The sequence below is a fragment of the Lactuca serriola genome, chromosome 4 (genome assembly GCF_051521515.1).
Source record: "Lactuca serriola cultivar US96UC23 chromosome 4, Lser_US96UC23_V15, whole genome shotgun sequence".
Taxonomy (NCBI): Eukaryota; Viridiplantae; Streptophyta; class Magnoliopsida; order Asterales; family Asteraceae; genus Lactuca; species Lactuca serriola.
The window spans coordinates 36,001,925-36,021,446 of record NC_136411.1 but is presented as its reverse complement, the minus strand read 5'-3'; the positions used below and the strand labels follow the sequence as shown (position 1 = coordinate 36,021,446).

At 35.7% G+C, this 19,522-nt stretch overlaps 1 protein-coding gene and 1 non-coding gene across 2 annotated transcripts; one reads left to right on the top strand and one right to left on the bottom strand.

Annotated features, from left to right (window-relative positions):
• The first annotated feature begins 1,781 nt into the window (after positions 1-1,781).
• Positions 1,782-3,645, top strand: LOC145101309 (protein BASIC PENTACYSTEINE2-like). Its single transcript, XM_079038506.1, has 2 exons — positions 1,782-2,010; positions 2,627-3,645. Exon 2 carries the CDS (start codon positions 2,632-2,634, stop codon positions 3,532-3,534), a length of 903 nt encoding a protein of 300 aa, XP_078894632.1. The 5' UTR covers positions 1,782-2,010; positions 2,627-2,631; the 3' UTR covers positions 3,535-3,645.
• Positions 3,646-12,527: 8,882 nt separating this feature from the next.
• Positions 12,528-12,634, bottom strand: LOC145103396 (small nucleolar RNA R71). Its single transcript, XR_013706490.1, has one exon. It is a non-coding gene; the product is annotated as a small nucleolar RNA R71 (small nucleolar RNA).
• Positions 12,635-19,522: the final 6,888 nt, after the last annotated feature.

The following is a 19,522-nucleotide window of genomic DNA, read 5'->3' as shown; positions in this document are numbered from 1 at the left end:
TTCATAATAAATTTAACATAAACTAAACATAAAAGCTTAGTAACAAGTTATGGGCTTCTTGGTAAAAAAGATACCATATTCGTAGTCTTTCAATAACCTTATCTATTTTTGTTGTCTCTTATTATGATCTTTTTTGGTCAAAAAAAGATCACGCAAACATTATGATCATTGTAGATTTGGAAATTAACTCCATTTAGGTAGTGTCTCCATATCGTCAATGTGTATACCATAGCAATTCACTAAAGATCATGAGTTGGATACCTTTTTCACGAGTCCTTGAATTGACGAGATATGTATCTAATAATTCGGCCTCGTTGCATCAACAAAAATCCCAACTAGTTCGAGAGGTGTCAAAATAAACCATAAAGTCCTTGACACTTTACAAAAATGCAAAATTTGGAGCTTCACATAGCAATTTCTTCAATTTCAAAACTATTCATTATGAAACTTTGTCCATTCAATTTTTTTGCCACCTTAGTAAACTTCACACAAACAAAATTCGCACTTAAGGATTTTATTTTTGTTTATATTTTCCTTCATGAGAAAGTTAAATAACATCCGCAAGTGAATTTCATGTTCTTGAATCCTTGAATAAATTAAGACGTCATCGATAAAAACACTCATGAATTTGTCTAAAACATTAAAAAAATTACTATTCAAAGATGAAAATAAATGTACATGGTATCACCTATATGTACGTAAATGCAATTATAAAGGAAAATACTATGCATGTCATGGATCGAGAAAACTTAAATCTTCACAGATTAAAGCATGAAAACACGTAAATTTTGTAGGTGATTATATGAGTAAACCTAGATTTTCGCAGGTGATTACATATGAAAATCTAGGTTTTCTCATATAATCATATACGGAAAATATAAAAAACATACTTGTTTATGGTAATGCATATTAAAAACATAGCTAGAAATAATTAACTCATTGGTTTAAGTAGATTCTTGTCTCTTCCATCCATATTTTTAAAAAGAATTTCTAGCAGTTTGTTAAAAAAATAGCTTATATATAAGACCATCAGTAATACTCTCCACGACAACGGTCGTGGAGAGATTCCCGATTATCCACCAAAAGCCACGAACCCACTTCGGAGTGGGTACAACGACCAGAAGAGAAGAACGAAGAGAGAAGAGAGAAGAGAGAGAAGCAGACGCTGAGAGTGAAGAAGAAACTGATAGGTCATCCGCCTCCGTGCTCGCCACCACAAATCACCACAACTACGAGCCACCACAGACCGGCAGGATAGTGTGCACGGTCGTGGTTCGTGGCCACATCAACAACGATCATGTTCGTTGTAGGTATACTGGATGACTTTAGAGACCACATCGAAACCAAACACTTAGGCCTATATCGAGTTTTTTGCAGATATTTTAGTAGGTCATCAAGATTTTTATACATATATCGCGTTCAAGTATATATTTTCACGAGCCATCAAAATTTTAGTCGGTGACAACCTACACAAATCATGGCTAAAAAGTTCCATTAACTATTTTTTTTTATTTTTTATTTTTTTAAATTCTTGGGAAGTAATTTAAGGGATTTAGCTACTTTATGTTAATATTTTTATTTTATGTATTTTAAAACGTCAAAGTAATACTATTGTTTTAGATATTGCTTATGTAAATTTACAACTGAAAATAAACACTTTTGTTAAACATTAAATATTTTGGGAATATAAAAAGAGAGACAATTAAAAAGGGAGGTGGGGTGGGCAAAAAGAGAGAGATAAGACTTGGTGTTTTGGATTTGATGTCAGCTGCTGTAAGTGCAAGCAACAACAACAACAACTCAACACAGTTATCGGTTGGATTTTGCTTTATTTATTGTTTCATTTGTCCATGGAAGAACCTCCATTTTAAGTCCCCTTTCTTTTTCCTTAACCTTTCTCTCTCCTCTCTCCTCTCTCCTATCTCTTTCTTTCCTTCTCCCCCCCTCTCTCTCTCTCTCTCTCCTCTCTCCTCTCTCCAGAAAAAAAAAAGAGCTGTTTTACCCACACAAGTAAGTCTTTCTCTCTCCCTCTATCTCTCTCATATACAAATTGTTATTTCTCTCTTTCCCTCTCTTATCATCTAAAATATTTGACTTATTGAACTTTTTGGAGCTCATACACATATGGGTTCATGTTATCTCACCCGATCTTCAATTTCTTTTTTGCACCAAGATCTGATTTTTTTTACCCCTTTCTTGATCTGAAATTGAAATCGATTTGTAATCGGATTGCGTTTTTGGCTATTTGCATGTTTTTTCTGAATCCGCAATCGTTATTATCTATGAATTTGTTGTGGATCTGTTTGATTTATCACCGTTTGTGTTAGATCTACTTTTGGAGCCCTAGAATCTTCAATCTGTTCGTATTTGAATTGCTGAATTGCATCTGTTGTTTGGATCTTATCCTTTTTTTTCTACGGTTATAGATTGCTGTTTGATTTGTTCATTAGCCGATTGTATCATCATGTTCGCATCGGATCTCAAAGCATTTCAATTTTTCTTTCATATTTGGTGTAAAGGGTTTCTATTTCGATTTCGTTTTCGTCTTCGTTTTGCCTCTGTTTATATCGCTAATCTTTCACGTCTTGAAAAATGTGACAATGGTGTTTTGTTGCTGCATCTACAGCTTCCATGGATGACGACGGATTGAACATGCGAAATTGGGGGTATTACGAGCCTTCATTCAAAGAACATCTCGGTTTACAACTAATGTCTCCTCTCACAGATCATCGAGACACAAAACCTTTCTTATCTTCCCGAGATAACCCCCTCATGATGAACCAAAACGGAGCATCATCCATGGCGGCGGCTTACCACCACCGCCCACAAAACTGCGTCGTTTCAGAAGCACCGATACCTCTTCATTACATGAGAGACAGCTGGATACAACGAGAACGACTCCTCCATATGCTTCCCGGAAACCCAAATTTCTCTCTTCTTCCCGATGCTTCCGCTTCCAATTCAATGCACATGATGCAACAACAACAACAACAACAACAACCCATCGATCTCCCAAAAGACACTCTCGACGACAATGGTGGTGGAGTTGGCACTGGCGGCGACACCGGCGGCAGTGGTCCTGTGAAGAAAAGATCGACAACAAACCCTAAAACCCCACGAGCAAAAAAACCGAGAAAACCTCCAGGTGTACCCAAAGAAAACGGCGGCAACCACCATGGTCAAAGGTCAAAGGTTGTGAAGAGAAGTATGGATGTGGTGATAAACGGGATTGACATGGACATTTCTGGTATTCCTATACCTGTTTGTTCATGTACAGGGGCACCTCAGCAGTGTTACAGGTGGGGCTCCGGTGGGTGGCAGTCGGCCTGTTGCACCACCACCATATCGATGTATCCATTGCCGATGAGCACTAAAAGACGTGGTGCAAGAATTGCAGGGAGGAAGATGAGTAATGGCGCTTTCAAGAAAGTGTTGGAGAAATTAGCATCCGAAGGTTATAACTTTGCGAATGCGATTGATTTGAGGCTTCATTGGGCAAAACATGGAACTAACAAGTTTGTAACAATCAGATAGATGAGATGATGAGATGAGATCATGTGATGTGACTTTTTTAAGTTGTTTTGAAGAGGTGGTATACTTACTTGCCAATGGATATTTCAGTTATTATTATTATTATTTTTTTTTTTTGGAGCTGTAGACATTTGGGGTTCCATTTTTATTTCAATTTATGCTTAAAAACAAAAGGATATGATATTTCTTGGTAACTTTAACGCTAGATTTATGGTTCAAGTTTTTTGTTGTTTTAACTTATAATCACATTGAATGGATATTTTATTATCTCTTGTTCTTGCATTTTTTTTTTAAAGTGTGGAGTCTTTTTGATCCAAAATGGGATCCCTTTTGAGATGCTGAGGTTGACTATATATAGTGGTTGGATCGAGAACAAAACAAAATTAAAGTGGCTGAATTTTTTTCAAAGAATTTTAAAAAATGTGAGGGGTAGTCCGGGCTCCCATCAAGGTAATTGATGGAAATTTAATTTGAGGCTAAATTTTTATTAAGAGAGTTGATATTCCGTTTACTAAAAAAAATATTTTTGACTTTTGTACGTTTATCATGATTTCTTATCATTAATTACGGTATAAAAATCAAAATATTTGGTTTTTAGGTGGGCGAATCAAAACTATAAATGGATATTTGTAGGTATATTTGAAATCATTAGAAGGCCAAACATATGGTATACAAACAATATGCGAAGTCATAGATAATAATTTATGTTTCACAATTGTGTAAAAATTAGTTCCTAATTAATATATAGTGTTTCAATCACTATTACAACATAGTTTATAAAATACTGTTAAAATGCTCTAAAAATTCCGATTTTGAGACGATTTCATGCACCTGAAATAAGGATGCAGGAAATAATTAAGTTTCTTTTTTTTTTTTTTCATGAAATCGTCGACGATCTTTGTAAAATTAATTATTTCCGTTTCTTAAAATATATTTTTCTAAGAAAATTTAATATTTAATCCATTGAAACCAAAATATTTATTTAATTTAAAATTTTGGTTTATACAGGCAACGAAAATGTTTAACAGCTAAGTTTATGTTTTTCGGATGAAAGACGAAACAATTAATTAAAATTAATGTTACAGACTATTTACATAACTACACCATTTTAAGTATAAATTTCTTTAAAAAAGAACAGTTTTTAATCTTACATATAGGGCGTGTTCAACAAACTAACCAGTAGCGGGTGACGGGTAGCTGGTAATTGGTTGTTGGTAGTGTTTTGTTAAACGTTACATAAGATAGCTTTTAGATTTGTAATGTTTTATTTAAACTGAACGCTAAAAGCTTTTAGTGCCAAATGAATGTTTTTGTTCAAAACGGAGCCTTTTGTCAAATGCTAGAAGGTAGAAGTTCTTAAACGCTCTATGCCAAATACGTCTGTATATTTTGAATTTGTAAAAATTTACAAGTTATGTATTTATGATAAATATACACTTACACTGTTACACATAACTCTTAAAAAATTTATACATTTACAGTTTTATACACATAATGGTTACAAATCTACATACATAAAATAACGTGATAATAATAAAACTTTGAAGCATGTCCTACATCTAAAGGCAATCTGTTAAAGCTTGTTTGACATATCGACTTTCAAATCTACATATATACTCTGAAGGAACGATCAAATCTAAACACATAAAACAATAAGTGAATAATAAGAATGTGGAGGTTTGGATGACGAAATTAACCAAGTTGAAGTTTGTTTGACCTCTCTGAAATATTTTTTTTCCCATATGAAAAAGAACATCAAATAACTAAAGCATAGAAGAAAGAAACAAATGATCAATTAATAAAGTACCTCAAAAGTAGCAGATTTATCTTGACGTCCAATATGTTAGAAAATCAGGGTATAGATATACTTGAATCAATGAGAGTTGTGAAACATTTTCAGATTAAAACATTTCGAGGGTACACTTAAAATCTCTAATCGGATGAAACTCATTGTTTTTCTAGAATGGAGAATGAAGAAGACATTATGAAAATCTGTACCCAAAAATGATTTCGAAATTGATCATATAAGAAGAACTGACTTCCTGTCTTAAAATTGTCATATGGTAGTTACAAGAAAACAACTTCTTGTCCTAAATCTCACATTACCTGTCACAAACTAACATAAAACCGGGTCTATTATAGATCACAAAACCGGTTGTATTTATAGAAAATACGGATTTATGTGGCATTTTTTATATAGCAACATAACTCATATAAAAAATTTCACCCTAGCTAGGGGCTCTGCCCCTTGGACCCCACTCCCAGGGGCGCTGCACCTGGACCCCCGTCAGTTCAGGGGCTTCGCCCATAAATAGCAATATACTTTCAACAAAGACAAAATTAAACAAATATGCATTCAGCACCATACAAATTTGTTCAATATTGTCAAAATGACATTGATCAATAATTAACACCGTTACATTAAATAATATTAGTGATATAAAATCACCATACAATACATCTATATAAACACTTCAACACAAATGTATGGTCGATAATGATTAGTAGATGAAAGTATAAACAAGCAAACTTGGGGTAGTAGATGGAAATGAAAGTTTAAAAAAATTGTAAAACATATTCATATTGAAATAGCTTTATATAAAGGATAGGAAGCGCATGCAAAAAAACCACTATAAATTTTTGTTCAAATCTAATCAAAGTGTATTACATAGCCAATTAGATGATGGGAACCGGAGCGTATAAATTTTAAAACATGCACCATTTAGGTCGGAGGAAGCGGTAACACTCTTAGCACCTTGGCACATCAGATTTTTAAATGTCACCTCATTTTTTTCCATTTAACATTTAATCTTAACATTTGGGGTAGCGAATCCCACTCATTTCAGTGTTATAATTAAGTTTCTATACTAGGAAGCGAATCTCTAAACACAAAACAAACTAAAATCTTTATATATCTAAACGAATGTCATAAGAATAAAACAACTTTCTTAACAAATAAACTTCAGTTGAGAAAGCAATTATATTTTGATCTTCAGATCTAAATTGACTTTGCATACTTAGTAAAAGAAAATTTCCGAAAAAATCATAATATTTTGTGTCTGTTTACGAAATAATTAAATTTTTTTTATAAAAGAGTTCTAAAAACTGGTAAAATGTTGCATTTTGACTATTTTTTTCCGGTTCAGCTGCTAACAAATTAATTTGATTTTATTTGGTACATTGGCACAAAATATTAAGATTTTTTTTTGCAAAACCTTTATTTTTATTTTTATTATTTTATTGAAAATGCAAATAAATATACTATTTATAAAATTTGTTATTATTAATGTTATAAAATAAATGCATATATAAATATATTTTAAATACATATTTTGACATATAAAAACATATTATTATACCATATTTTGTTAAATATATATCTGTGTTATGACACAGGCGTTAGTTTTGAAAAAAAAATAGATGAGATTTTGTGCCATTAGCTGTAAACAATTTTGTTTTTTTGAACATGAAGAAATAAAGAAACCATTATGATTGTCGGAAATACTAGGTCTCCTAGCAACACCAAAACATAGGAAAAGTTAAGAGTTTTCATATAATGAGTACCTGGATTTACTATTTGTATTTGTTATTATTATTTATATTTTATATTTATAAGATAAAGATATCTTATTATATGTAAAGATATATTATTATAATTTGATAATTCTAAATTGGAATTATTATTACTTAGTAAGTATTAAGTATAAATATAAGTATCTATCTAAATGAGTATATAATATAGTTTTTTTATTTTTTTATATGAAATATTTGAAAAGCTATGGATAAAATATTATTTTCTTCATTTTTTGCTTTTATCTTCCAATTTCATTTACCAAGCAAAAAGTTTCTTAAAATTTAATAAGACTCTATTTATATTTATAATTATATTGAATATATTGAAAGTTTATTTAGAATCCCGTACATTATGGATTCTTAGTCAAAATAGAATTTATATTTTATAGATTTTTATTATATATGAGGAGAAGAGTATATATTTTTTTGGATTTGCCTAATTACACCAAAATAAGAATTTCATCTTTTATCTTGTTAATAGAGGTTTCTTGAGCAATAATCATGAATATTGAAAAAGTGACGGATTTTTTATGACTTTTGATTTTTTATATAATTAGATTTTATGTCAACAAAGAAAACCCCATTAATCTAATTTTAACTTGGATTCCGATTTCGAATTATTCATGGATTGGGATGGCGGAACCAACCAGAAACCAGTTCATTCGGAAAAGTTACAAACTAATGATATAACTGAAATAGAAATTGCAAGAGCAAATATTCGCCCTCAAACACTTTTTTTTTTGGATTGCAAAATTTGGGTCAATCCAATACAATAAAGAGTAAAACAAATGAAAGATTCCTTTTAACATTCTCAAATATATAAATATAAGAAAAAAATAGTTATGTTATTTAATATATTTAGTTATCTATACAAACAATATATACAAATTCATAATAGATTAAATGAAATCCATGATTCATTATATTAATTATTAGATACATGTATAACTTCATTCAAATTAATGTATATCTTCATTCAAATTATATTCTATCTGAATTGAATCCAAAATGTTTAATTTGAATTCATTTTATTCGCGATGAGCTGAATGAGAAGAAACTCTCACGTCGAGTAGTAGATATTGAATTTTAAACAAACCATCAACTATAACCCCCAAAGAATCAGATTATATAATAATTTATGCGTAAAAAATACGTATAAATAGAATAAATACATATGAAAATCATAGTTATATATTTTTATACCTTATAAAACATTTTTAAAGTTCTTTTTTCATTTAAACCTATCTAACCGTTGTTGAGAAAAGAACTGAGTGATGATAGAACATATCTGGAATAAAAGTTCTTTAGTGGATCTTTAACAAATTAACAATAGATAAGATACAAAATGAAGAACAGTTCAATGGAAATTATAAGAACAACAATTACACCAAGTAATAAAAACTTATTTTGTATCTTATCTAAGCTTGCTTGCAAGAATTGAAGTTAATGAATGATGAACAACAAAAGTGTAATCAGGGCAACTTGTATTACTGATAATGTGAAGGATACAAGACACACTTTTGAACAACTCCTAACCCCTCTGTTTACAAACTAAACAAGTACAACAAACATACTAAGTCATGTTTAAGTATGGTGGACAAATGACCATACTCAACATGCTTAATTGACACGATAAATACAAAATATTTGATTAGATAAAGTAACCAAAAGTACGTTTCTTCGGTGTAGAGAATATTAGCGATAAATCTTCAAAACACTTAAGGTCGGGAGTGTCTTTACATCAATCTTCATCATCATTTTCACACAAGCCCACACAATCTTCGTATCATCAAAAACTTATCTTTACATGTATAAAAATGTTTAAATAAAAAACTAACTATCCTAGACTATTACAATGAAATGGCCTAAGAAAATAGTGATAGTACACTCAACTTGAAGGATCAAGCTTAGGATAACTAAGATAACTAAAAAACTACAACACGTTTTATAATAGTAAAACTCGTGGATTCACCAACATTATGTTGACTTTTCAAAACCACATGTATTCTCAGGAGAATGAGCCCGAATGAAGAGGGAAGTAACCCTGGTGATGCAGCTTGAAGTCTACGTGCCTTACTATTGTACTTTGCTTTTGTATTATATCTATACCTCGAACAACTTTGTAACATATTTTATTTAATGAATAAAAAGTGAAGCTGTATGATATATCAATGTATTATTCAATGTATGTCAATGGCCTAAAATCCAACATCCTAATGTCGCACAACCTGACGTTTCTACCACCGACCGAGGGTGTGACAACACGCCTATCTGTGATTGAGTGCAGTGACTTTGAACATTGGGATGATCCCTGAGGCGAATACATATAGGTATGTAAGGTAGTATGATCCCATACTACTGGAAGCACATGATCCATATGAGGTCCATGAAAAGTCCCAGGGGCGTTGAGGAGCTGGTAGATAAGTGTATAACCTATGATAACTATGGCCTAATTTTGACCCTTTCCTTTGTATGTTTTCAGTATGGTGATGACCAGGGGTTCATGTTCGGGTGCAAAAGATCCGGAGAGACCAGGTCTAAGTGATGAGGAAATCCGTGGAATTATTACTGTCGAGGTGTCTGTTGCTATCAGAGAGACGATTCTAGAGATGTTTGGGTATATTAAGACCATGATGGTCACCGTGTTCGACGAGTGATGCCACCATCACTAAGGGTGCCGCTTCCGCAACCACTGCAGTCGTCGCTGCTGCATAACTTCAGGGAGGTGGGTCGATGTAGTATCGGAAGTTCTGTAACACGAAGACCTAAAAGTTTAATGGAGTAAAGGACCCGATTTTTTCTATGAGGTAGATCTGTGATGTGGAGGGATGTTTCTATACATGTTCTTTTCCGAAGAACCTGAGGGACAAATTTGCAATGAACCTTCTACGCACTAGAGCGAAGGACTGGTGGAAGTTTGCGAATCAGACCTTTTTGTCCCGTGGAGCGTACCACAATGACTTGGGAGAAGTTTTTGGAGATGTTTCAGATATAGTATGTCCCACTTGTGGAGAGGGAGAGACTGGATTAGGAGTGTTTGTCCACGCAGACGACAGAGTCGATGACGGAGGTCATCATGATGTTTCATGAGAGGGCCCTATTTTTACCCGAGTACGCATCCTCGGAGCAGGTGTAAATGACCCGTTACTTGAGTATATTCAAGAATGAGATTATGATATTGCCATATTTATACCTATTTTTAGGCAATATTTAAGTACATTTTTATTAAAAGTTGGTAATTTGTTTAGAATAATGGTACTTATGAGCTTAAATGTTATTTACAGCCAAAAAGAAGACATTTTGAAGAAAAGGGATCGAAAGCGTTAAAGAAATCAACTTTGGGAATTAAAAGAGTAAAAGTGAAGAAAATCTGGAAAAAGATTATTCACGACGTGAGACTTAAAGGATTCACGACGTGAATCGTTGGTTCTAGAAGATATGTACGCGGGTGAAGGAATCCTTGACGGGCACGGTTATCTACAACTCACGACGTGAATTTCTTACTATTCACGACATGAATTTATAGATATCAACAACTATATAAATCCTTGAACATTACGAATAGAGGCACCTTTGGGCAGAAGGAAGGAGTTCCAGAAGACGATTTGGAGCGAAAGAAAGGTTCTGGAAGAAGGTTTTCAACATCAAAAAGAATAAAGGTCTATATTTTGGTTAAATTAGAACATGTCTTCTATTATTTTTAGCTGTGTGGATTTAGTTACTAGGATGAGCAGCGGAATCTAGCTACTCTTGTTTATCTAGATGAAGCTTCAACCTTATGAATAGTTCAATGTTTATGGATTAAGTTAGTTGGTAAAAACTGCTTGTGTTTGATTTGTATAACCTAGCATGCTATTATTTGTTTATCTAATTGCTTGATTGCATATTCTGTGTAGCTTAGTGACCATTAAACTGCATGAACTTGTTTACCTAATGATTTAGTGAACATTGAATTGTTAGAGCTAGGATTGACCAATCTTAGTTAGTAATTAGAATAAATAAAGCTTAGCTGTGCTAGAGAACGTGTATTGTGATCATAATTGCGTTTATATAACAAATCTTACATAGCATATTTACATTCATAATTAGTTCTGTGTTTAATTATGTGTGAACATACATGGTTTGACATGAATTAGTTAATTATTGGTAAAGTTAGAACTAAATTACTAATACAACTAAAAAAACCAACTTAATAATCCGTAATCATTAGCTAGCCATAAGGGAGAAGTGGATTCAAAACTAAATAAGAGTGTGTTTTTATTTATTGAATTTGACTTAAGTTCATCTGATCTTGTAAAGCCAGATAAAACCCCTTTTAAACTTGTTAATAATTAGGTTAATTTAATAGTAAGTAAATTAATTAGTAACACCGTTCCCTGTGATCGACACCCGACTTACCCAAGCTATACTATAATCTGACTAGGTACACTGCCTATAAGTGCATAGTTAGTTAAGTTTGTTAGGTTATAAATATTAAAATTAGTGAGTACTTTTGTGCACATCAAGTTTTTGGCGCCGTTGCCGGGGAACGACTTAGATTATTAGTTTATTTAGTTGCATTAGATTAATCGACCCCTTTTTGTGGAATAGAATCTGCAAAAAGGTTAATTGGTTATTTATTTTTGCTAGCTTAGCTTAGTTTATTTTTTTTGTCACAGAGTTCACGACGTGAGTTTTAATAAACTCACGACATGAAAGCTGAGATTTCAGTTTTAAGTTTTTCTTATTTTAGTCAAGTTTTACGTTTTTAGTTTAGCAAGTTGCAGGAGTTCATGACCAGAGGATCAAACACACCCTTGGTGCCACCAGTTGAAGATCCCGAGTCTGCAATTCACAAGAAAAAGATGCCCTTGCATGAATTGAAGTCAGCTTTTTCAAGGAAGTCGGGAAAGAAGACAGGAGAGTCAAGTTCATCCGCGAGACACAAGAGCAATATTGAGCACTTGGATCAAACACCCATCCAACCCGAGTCCGAATACGATACCGAGCCAGAATTTGAAGAACAAACGAGCGAACCCGAGAACGAGCCAAGGAACGAGATGGCAGCAATTGAAGAAATGTCCATGGGAGCTTACAAGAAGCGGATCCGAGAAGATGTGGGTCCCGGTTTAGTCCAACCCGCAATACCTGCCACTGCCACATTCGAGCTGAAGGGACACATATTGACTGCACTGAAGGACATCCTATGTTTCGGGAAAGATCATGAGGATGCTTTTAAGCATCTAGATGAAGTCAATGACATTGCGGACTACTTCAATGTCCCAAATGTCAACAGAAACACAGTCTTGCTTAGGATGCTTCCCATCACTTTCAAAGGAGCTGCTAAGGAGTGGTTGAAAGCACTCCCACCGGGTACAATCACCACTTGGGCTCAAATGCGTGAGCAATTCCTGGACCAGTTTTGCCCGCCATCTAAGATAACCAAACTCAAGAAGGCAATATCCAACTTTGAGCAACAGCCGGGGGAGTCACTATACGAAGCATGGGAGCGGTACAAGGGCTTGCTCAGAAATTGCCCTCAGCATGACCTAAATGTGCAGCAAGAGATGTCAATCTTTTATGATGGGGTCAACGTGATGACAAGACAACTCCTTGATTCTCAAGGACCTTTGACAAAGAAAAATCCAAGGAAGGTCAAGGAGTTAATTGAAGAATTCGCGAAGCATTCTCGCGAATACCACAACCCGAGGCAAAAAGGAATCAAAGGCGGAGGAGGGGCCCAAACTGAAGAAATAGCAGCGGTCATGGCCATGCTGAATAATATGGACCGCAGGATAACACAGATGGACCAGTCGATACATGCCATAAGAGTGGGTTGCGAGAGATGCAGCGGTCCACACTTGACCAAGGACTGCAATGTAGATGAGTATGGGAACAGAAAAGTTCAAGTGTGCTATTCTAGTGGGGATAAGTTTGATGAGGACTGGAGGAAACCGAAGAAGGAGTGGCTGCCATATGAAGAGTATAAGAAGCAAAAAGAAGAGAAGTATTGGCAGACAGGTCGAGGCCTTTATCAAAAGGAGCAACCACCAGCCGAGAAGAAACCCGACCTAGAGACCATTTTAATGAAGTTTATGGAAGCTTCGGAAAAGAGACACGATGCCACTGATTCTGCCATTCTGGAACAACAAACTTTGATAAAGAATCAGCAAGCCTCCATCCATAACCTTGAAGTACAATTTGGTCAACTAGCCACTCTAGTTCATGAGAAGTTATCCCCGAAAAATACCGAAACGAAGACCCAATCTCATGTAATGGCCATAGACACCGAAGAAGAAGCCATCTCTGAGTTCCTGGAGGCATTGGAAGAAGAACCACAACAGCCCGATCCAAAGATGAAGAAGATCAAGCTCGAAAATCATGAAGCTGCTGAGTTCCAGAATTCACGACGTGAACCTTATATGTTCACGACGTGGGCCCGTCATGAACAGAAAAATTATGTATTTGTTTTTGTTTATCATCCGCCTTTGCCTTTTCCTTCCCAAGCTACCCTTAGTCCACTGGAGAGAGAGCATAGAGAGTTTGTCAAGCATGTGAAGGGGATCCCGATTAATACTCCCTTTGTCGAGTCCTTATCCAAAGCTCCCGAGAACCAGAAATTACTGCAAGATTTGATAGACACTCGAAGGCAATTAAAGAAGCAGTCTATAGTGATTCTAAGTGAACAAACTTCAAAAGCTGTGTTGGGAGAAACACCAGAAAAGATGGGGGATCCTGGACGCCTCACTCTTCCATGTGAGTTTGGGAATAAAATGAAGGTTAATGCTTTAGCTGATTCTGGGGCTAGCATTAATTTGATGCCTTTTTCATTTTATCAAAAATTGGAGATTCAGAAAATGAAGGCTACAAAAATGAAGATTCACATGGCCAATCGTTCAGTGACACAACCCCGGGGCATAGTGGAGGATATTTTGGTAAAAATTGGAACATTTGTTTTTCCAATAGATTTTGTAGTAATGGATATGAAGGAAGATCCCGATGTTCCAATTATCCTTGGCCATCCATTGCTTAACACTACTGGAGCTCTTGTTGATATCCGCGAGTCTAAGCTCACCTTGAGAGTTGGAGATGAAAAAGAAGTTTTTGGGATAGAAGATGGCTTCCCAAAGGAACATGTTCAAGAAGAAGTGTTCACAATTAACAAATACAATGAACTAGAAGAATTGGAGAAGCTTATGGAAGAAGAGATCAAGGCAGTTCATCGAGTCAAAAGAACAAAACCGAGGGCATCTGTTCCATATTTGATTGAAGTCATAGCTTACAAAAGTCCACCTTCTTGGGTGAGCAAAGAGGATGAGGAGATGACAAGTGATGAAGAGGAGGTCACTTCAAGAGTGACAAAGCCGGTGGTGAAAGAGGAGGAGGATGCGATGAGGCGCAAGGAAGAAACTAAGGGCACAAAACGCAAGCTTGAAGAAGAGGTGAAAGTTAAAAAAAGAAAATTCAAAGAAGGCATACAAAAGTCGAGTTCAAGCTTACAAGAGACGATTCAAGGAACAAAAGATCCTAGTGGTGGATTCTTCCGAGGACTCAACGTAGGAGGCACGGAGTCCAGCTCAAGTCTCCAAGAAAAAGAAGCGCTTCTCGGGAGGCAACCCGAGTTTGGTTTGCAAAATTTTTCTTTTTCTTTTTGCATTTTAGTTTTAAAAACTTAGATCAAGTCATCCAACTCTATTAGAACATAATGTAGGGACCTTAAAACGGAAGTAGTAATAATTGAGAACTTAGTTCAAAGTCAAAAATTGAATTTTCTCTTCCAGACTTAATTCACGACGTGAATAGTTAGCCGTTCACGACGTGAATTATGAATGAACTGGACACATAATCCATGATATGGCTTAGCCCATTGAACTAGTAAGCCTAAGATCAGTCCGTGAGTACATGGCCCAAACTTCAGCCCAGACACTATTCACGACGTGAATCTTACCGAATTCACGATGTGAATTTTCAAAAGTACGGGACCACAGAATAAACCCCTAGAAACCAGTTCACCCTTCAATTGTTTATTCTTCATGAAGTGGAAGCTGAAATTGGTCCCCCCTTGGTCCCCATTGCTGCGACTTTAGCCGACAAATCCACTAATCTTCCTTGTGCTTACGTAATACTTCCAACAAAGGTAATAATTATTGGTTATAAAGTTTAATTTCTGCCCTAATAGATGAACTTAGGGTTAGGGTTTGTTAATTGAGTGAAATGACGAGATTAATTCGTTAAAATAACCTTTGAATGTTCATGCTAAGTATTTGAAAGTAGTATAGGAGTAGAACCCATGGATATTTTGACTGGATTTTTTCCCCGATTGCTACGATTCTGCCTTCTGGGTTCGCGAATTCACGACGTGAATCTTCCAGGATTCACGATGTGAATTCTAGGGCTGAACAAAATTTATGTTCCTCTATGTTTAATTTGTGGATATTTGTTTTGGCTGTTTTTTCCCTTGTTTTTGCAGGAATGGCTCCAAGAAGAGAGGTTCCAGCTGGGGTTGCGGGTTTGCACCTGTTTTACAATTTTCCCGCAACAACGACCCGTGATGTTTTTACCCGTTGGAACAACAGATTGGGGTGGCTTTACAACATGGAAATTGCAGTTGCTCCAACAATCAATTGGACAAGATTGAGGGAAGTAGGGCTCGTAGACCGGGTGGGCCCGTTCTTCACAAAGATATTCATTGGAGATGGGTATTCGTTTACCTGTTATGGTTGGCAGAATCTGTTCCGGGTGCAAGAGCGGGTCTATAAGGAGTTTTGTGTCAAGTTTTTCGCAACGGTGACATTTCAGGAAATGGTTCAAGATCCACATTGGCCACAGGCGTTGGTATTTAGATTGGGGGGGGGGGTGAGTAACAGGAGTGCAGCCTGGTTGAGTTTGCTTGGAGAGTAGGACTGTATGATCGACAGGAGGCTATGACTCCCGAGTTTGGCATGTTTTTGAGTGGGGCTGCTAGAGGATATGCGGAGGGTGTCACGGGGTATTCTTTTTGGCATAACATTGCCTCCGGGATGTTTAATTCCGAAGTATCTCCCGAGAGCAGTATTCGGTCCCCGATCCATCGTTTACTCCACCGGTTCATCACCTTTTCCATCAACCATAAGAGGCATGGCGACAAAGTGACTAAGCAGAACTTCTTTTTCTTATGGTGCATCTTACAGCCCGGTGTCTGTTGCAACATCCCGTATTTTCTAGCCCGTTTTCTGGCCGGGTCTGCCGCGAGTTCGCGCCCTGGGAGCCCCATTTGTGGCGGGCATTTTGTTACTCGTTTGGCCCGTTCTTATCATTTGGTTGTTCCCGATATTACTAGATCCATGACGTGTGTGGACGAGCATGACTTTGGTATGGGATATTTGGAAACTATGCAGGTGGTCAGAAATTTTGGATCGCATTGGGGCATAGTTCCATCAGATGTTGAGAGTGATGATGAGGATGATTAGCTAGCCAATCAACCTGCGCCAGAGCCGAGACCGAGGTGCAGGAACGTGAGAGGAAGGGGAGACCGCGGGCAGCCGATACACCCACCTGCTTCCATGGTTGGTGTGCCTTTTGGGAGTGATATGGCTGGTTACTTTGACCAGTTATCGTTGAGTGTGAATTGGATAGGGGGCACGATGGAGAATGTTGTCCGACATCTTGGGGTGGAGCAGCCGCCTCATTTAGGGTATCATTACCCGATTTGCCCACGATGGTCGGAGTATGGTGGTCGTGGAGGTGATGAAGCTGGTACCAATGGAGCGCATGATAATGAGGAGGATGATTGATCATTATTTATTTTGTTTGATTTGTTTTTAGTTTGTTTTTATGGGATTGTAAGAACTAATTTGAATATTATGTTACTTTTATTCTTCGTTGTTGATTGTTTCTCAGAAATTGCTAAGGAGCACCTTGAGAGGATAGCGAGTTATGAATGCGTACGTTTTTAGCCAGGAGTGTTTAATTCCGAGAGTCGAGACCCATATTTTCAAAATAAGTGTGGGGTGAGTTAAGAGAGTGGAGCGTCAGCGAAAGAGTCATAAACTGATGACTTTGGAAGAGTGTTAATACATTAAGACATTAGAAAAACAATTGGGCAATGTTTTCTGCTTGTCCAGTTTTCACGACGTGAACTTTTATTATTCACGTCGTGAGTAAGTTATCAGGAGGTTCTCAGAATACGCTCAGTTTCGATCTCACGTCGTGAATTGTTTCACACTCACGTCGTGAATATTAGATTTTTACAAGATTCAAGGCCCTTGACATTTTAGTCTTCTATGGGTTGATGCTATTCTTCTTGTCAATATATTCAAGATTATTTTGGCTCATTTTTTTACCACCATACAATGTGGCGTATGCTTTCCCACATTGGTCATTCTACTTTTGGAGACTTACACCATATTTGAAGACGATTGAAGGCTCGATTTCGTGTTTTGCCGGTACACTCATTATTTCGCGAGTTCAAGAACCAAGTTTCTATTTTTGGAGTCCATATTCAAGATGCATGTTTTCCACACTTTTGGAGATGTTCACGCCACTATCCCAGGGGAGTCTGTTCCTTTTTCTCCCTTTTCTTTAAGTTTCTTTAATTTTGATGCATACAATAAGGACATTGTATGAAATAAGTGTGGGGTAGGGGTAGAAAAAGTAAATTGCTAGATAATCATAGAATTTGATAGTAAAAATTGAAAATTTTTGAAATTGAAATCTTTAATAATTAAATCTAGTAATAATAATTTGAATTATAATTGCTAGTGTTACGTGGGATGATCCGGTAAAAGTTCAAATGTTTAGTTGAGTCAATACACGTTATAGTGCATTTGTGGCCTCCCTTATTTTAGTGAAACCATGGAACAAAAACACAACCCCGCTTGGTTTGAGGGATGCAATATGTTTAGCAGCCTAAACCTGAAATGTATCCAGGAAAATTTTTCATTAACCGATAAAGGTTGAGGTTGAGCGCCTCTGCTTAAGCTTGTAGGTTTTAAGTGAAAAAAGAGAGGTACATGTTAAAAAAAAGAGAGAGAATTACGAGAAAAGTTTGAAGAATTTTGGAGCAAATAAAGTGAAGATCAAAAGATCAAAATTCCAAGAAATTCAAAAGTTGAAGATACCAAAAATCAAATAAGTTGGTGAATTCGAAGAAATCAAAGATCAAATGTCAAGGAAATGAAGAATTCCAAAAAAGCTCCATAGTGGTATCAATGATTGTAATTCTAGATTATGTATGCTTAGGTTGCTCAACTAAAAATACCTTGAGGATAAGGAGGTTTTCTGCGGATGGATTCGGAGGGTTGCATAAAATGAGCATTGTTCGGAAAAAGTGGGCGAGTGTTTATGAAGATTGTGAGTATTTAAAGTATGGGGGGGGGGGGGTCCTTTAGGAAAATTTTAGACACAAATGCATGCGTTGAGGTCTTGGCATAATGGCTGAGCTAGAGTCGGATTGTTCTATGTGATGTTAGTAATCAAGGGTTAAGTTTAAATTTGCTTGAGGGCAAGCAAAGTCTAAGTGTGGGGTATTTTGATATTGCCATATTTATACCTATTTTTAGGCAATATTTAAGTACATTTTTATTAAAAGTTGGTAATTTGTTTAGAATAATGGTACTTATGAGCTTAAATGTTATTTATAGCCAAAAAGAAGACATTTTGAAGAAAAGGGACTGAAAGCGTTAAAGAAATCAACTTTGGGAATTAAAAGAGTAAAAGTGAAGAAAATCTGGAAAAAGATTATTCACGACGTGAGACTTAAAGGATTCATGACGTGAATTGTTGGTTCTAGAAGATATGTACGCGGGTGAAGGAATCCTTGACGGGCACGGTTATCTACAACTCACGACGTGAATTTCTTACTATTCACGACGTGAATTTATAGATATCAACAACTATATAAATCCTTGACCATTACGAATAGAGGCATCTTTGGGCAGAAGGAAGGAGTTCCAGAAGACGATTTGGAGTGAAAGAAAGGTCCTGGAAGAAGGTTTTCAACATCAAAAAGAACAAAGGTCTATATTTTGGTTAAATTAGAACATGTCTTTTATTATTTTTAGCTGTGTGGATTTAGTTGCTAGGATGAGCAGCTGAATCTAGCTACTCTTGTTTAGCTAGATGAAGCTTCAACCTTATGAATAGTTCAATGTTTATGGATTAAGTTAGTTGGTAAAAACTGCTTGTGTTTGATTTGTATAACCTATCATGCTATTATTTGTTTATCTAATTGTTTGATTGCATATTCTGTGTAGCTTAGTGACCATTAAACTGCATGAACTTGTTTACCTAATGATTTTGTGAACACTGAATTGTTAGAGCTAGGATTGACCAATCTTAGTTAGTAATTAGAATAAATAAAGCTTAGCTGTGCTAGAGAACGTGTATTGTGATCATAATTGCGTTTATATAACAAATCTTACATAGCATATTTACATTCATAATTAGTTCTGTGTTTAAT

Bases quoted from the DNA above. Each gene is read 5' to 3' on its own strand.
- LOC145101309 (XM_079038506.1), top strand. From the start codon at position 2,632: ATGGATGACGACGGATTGAACATGCGAAATTGGGGGTATTACGAGCCT.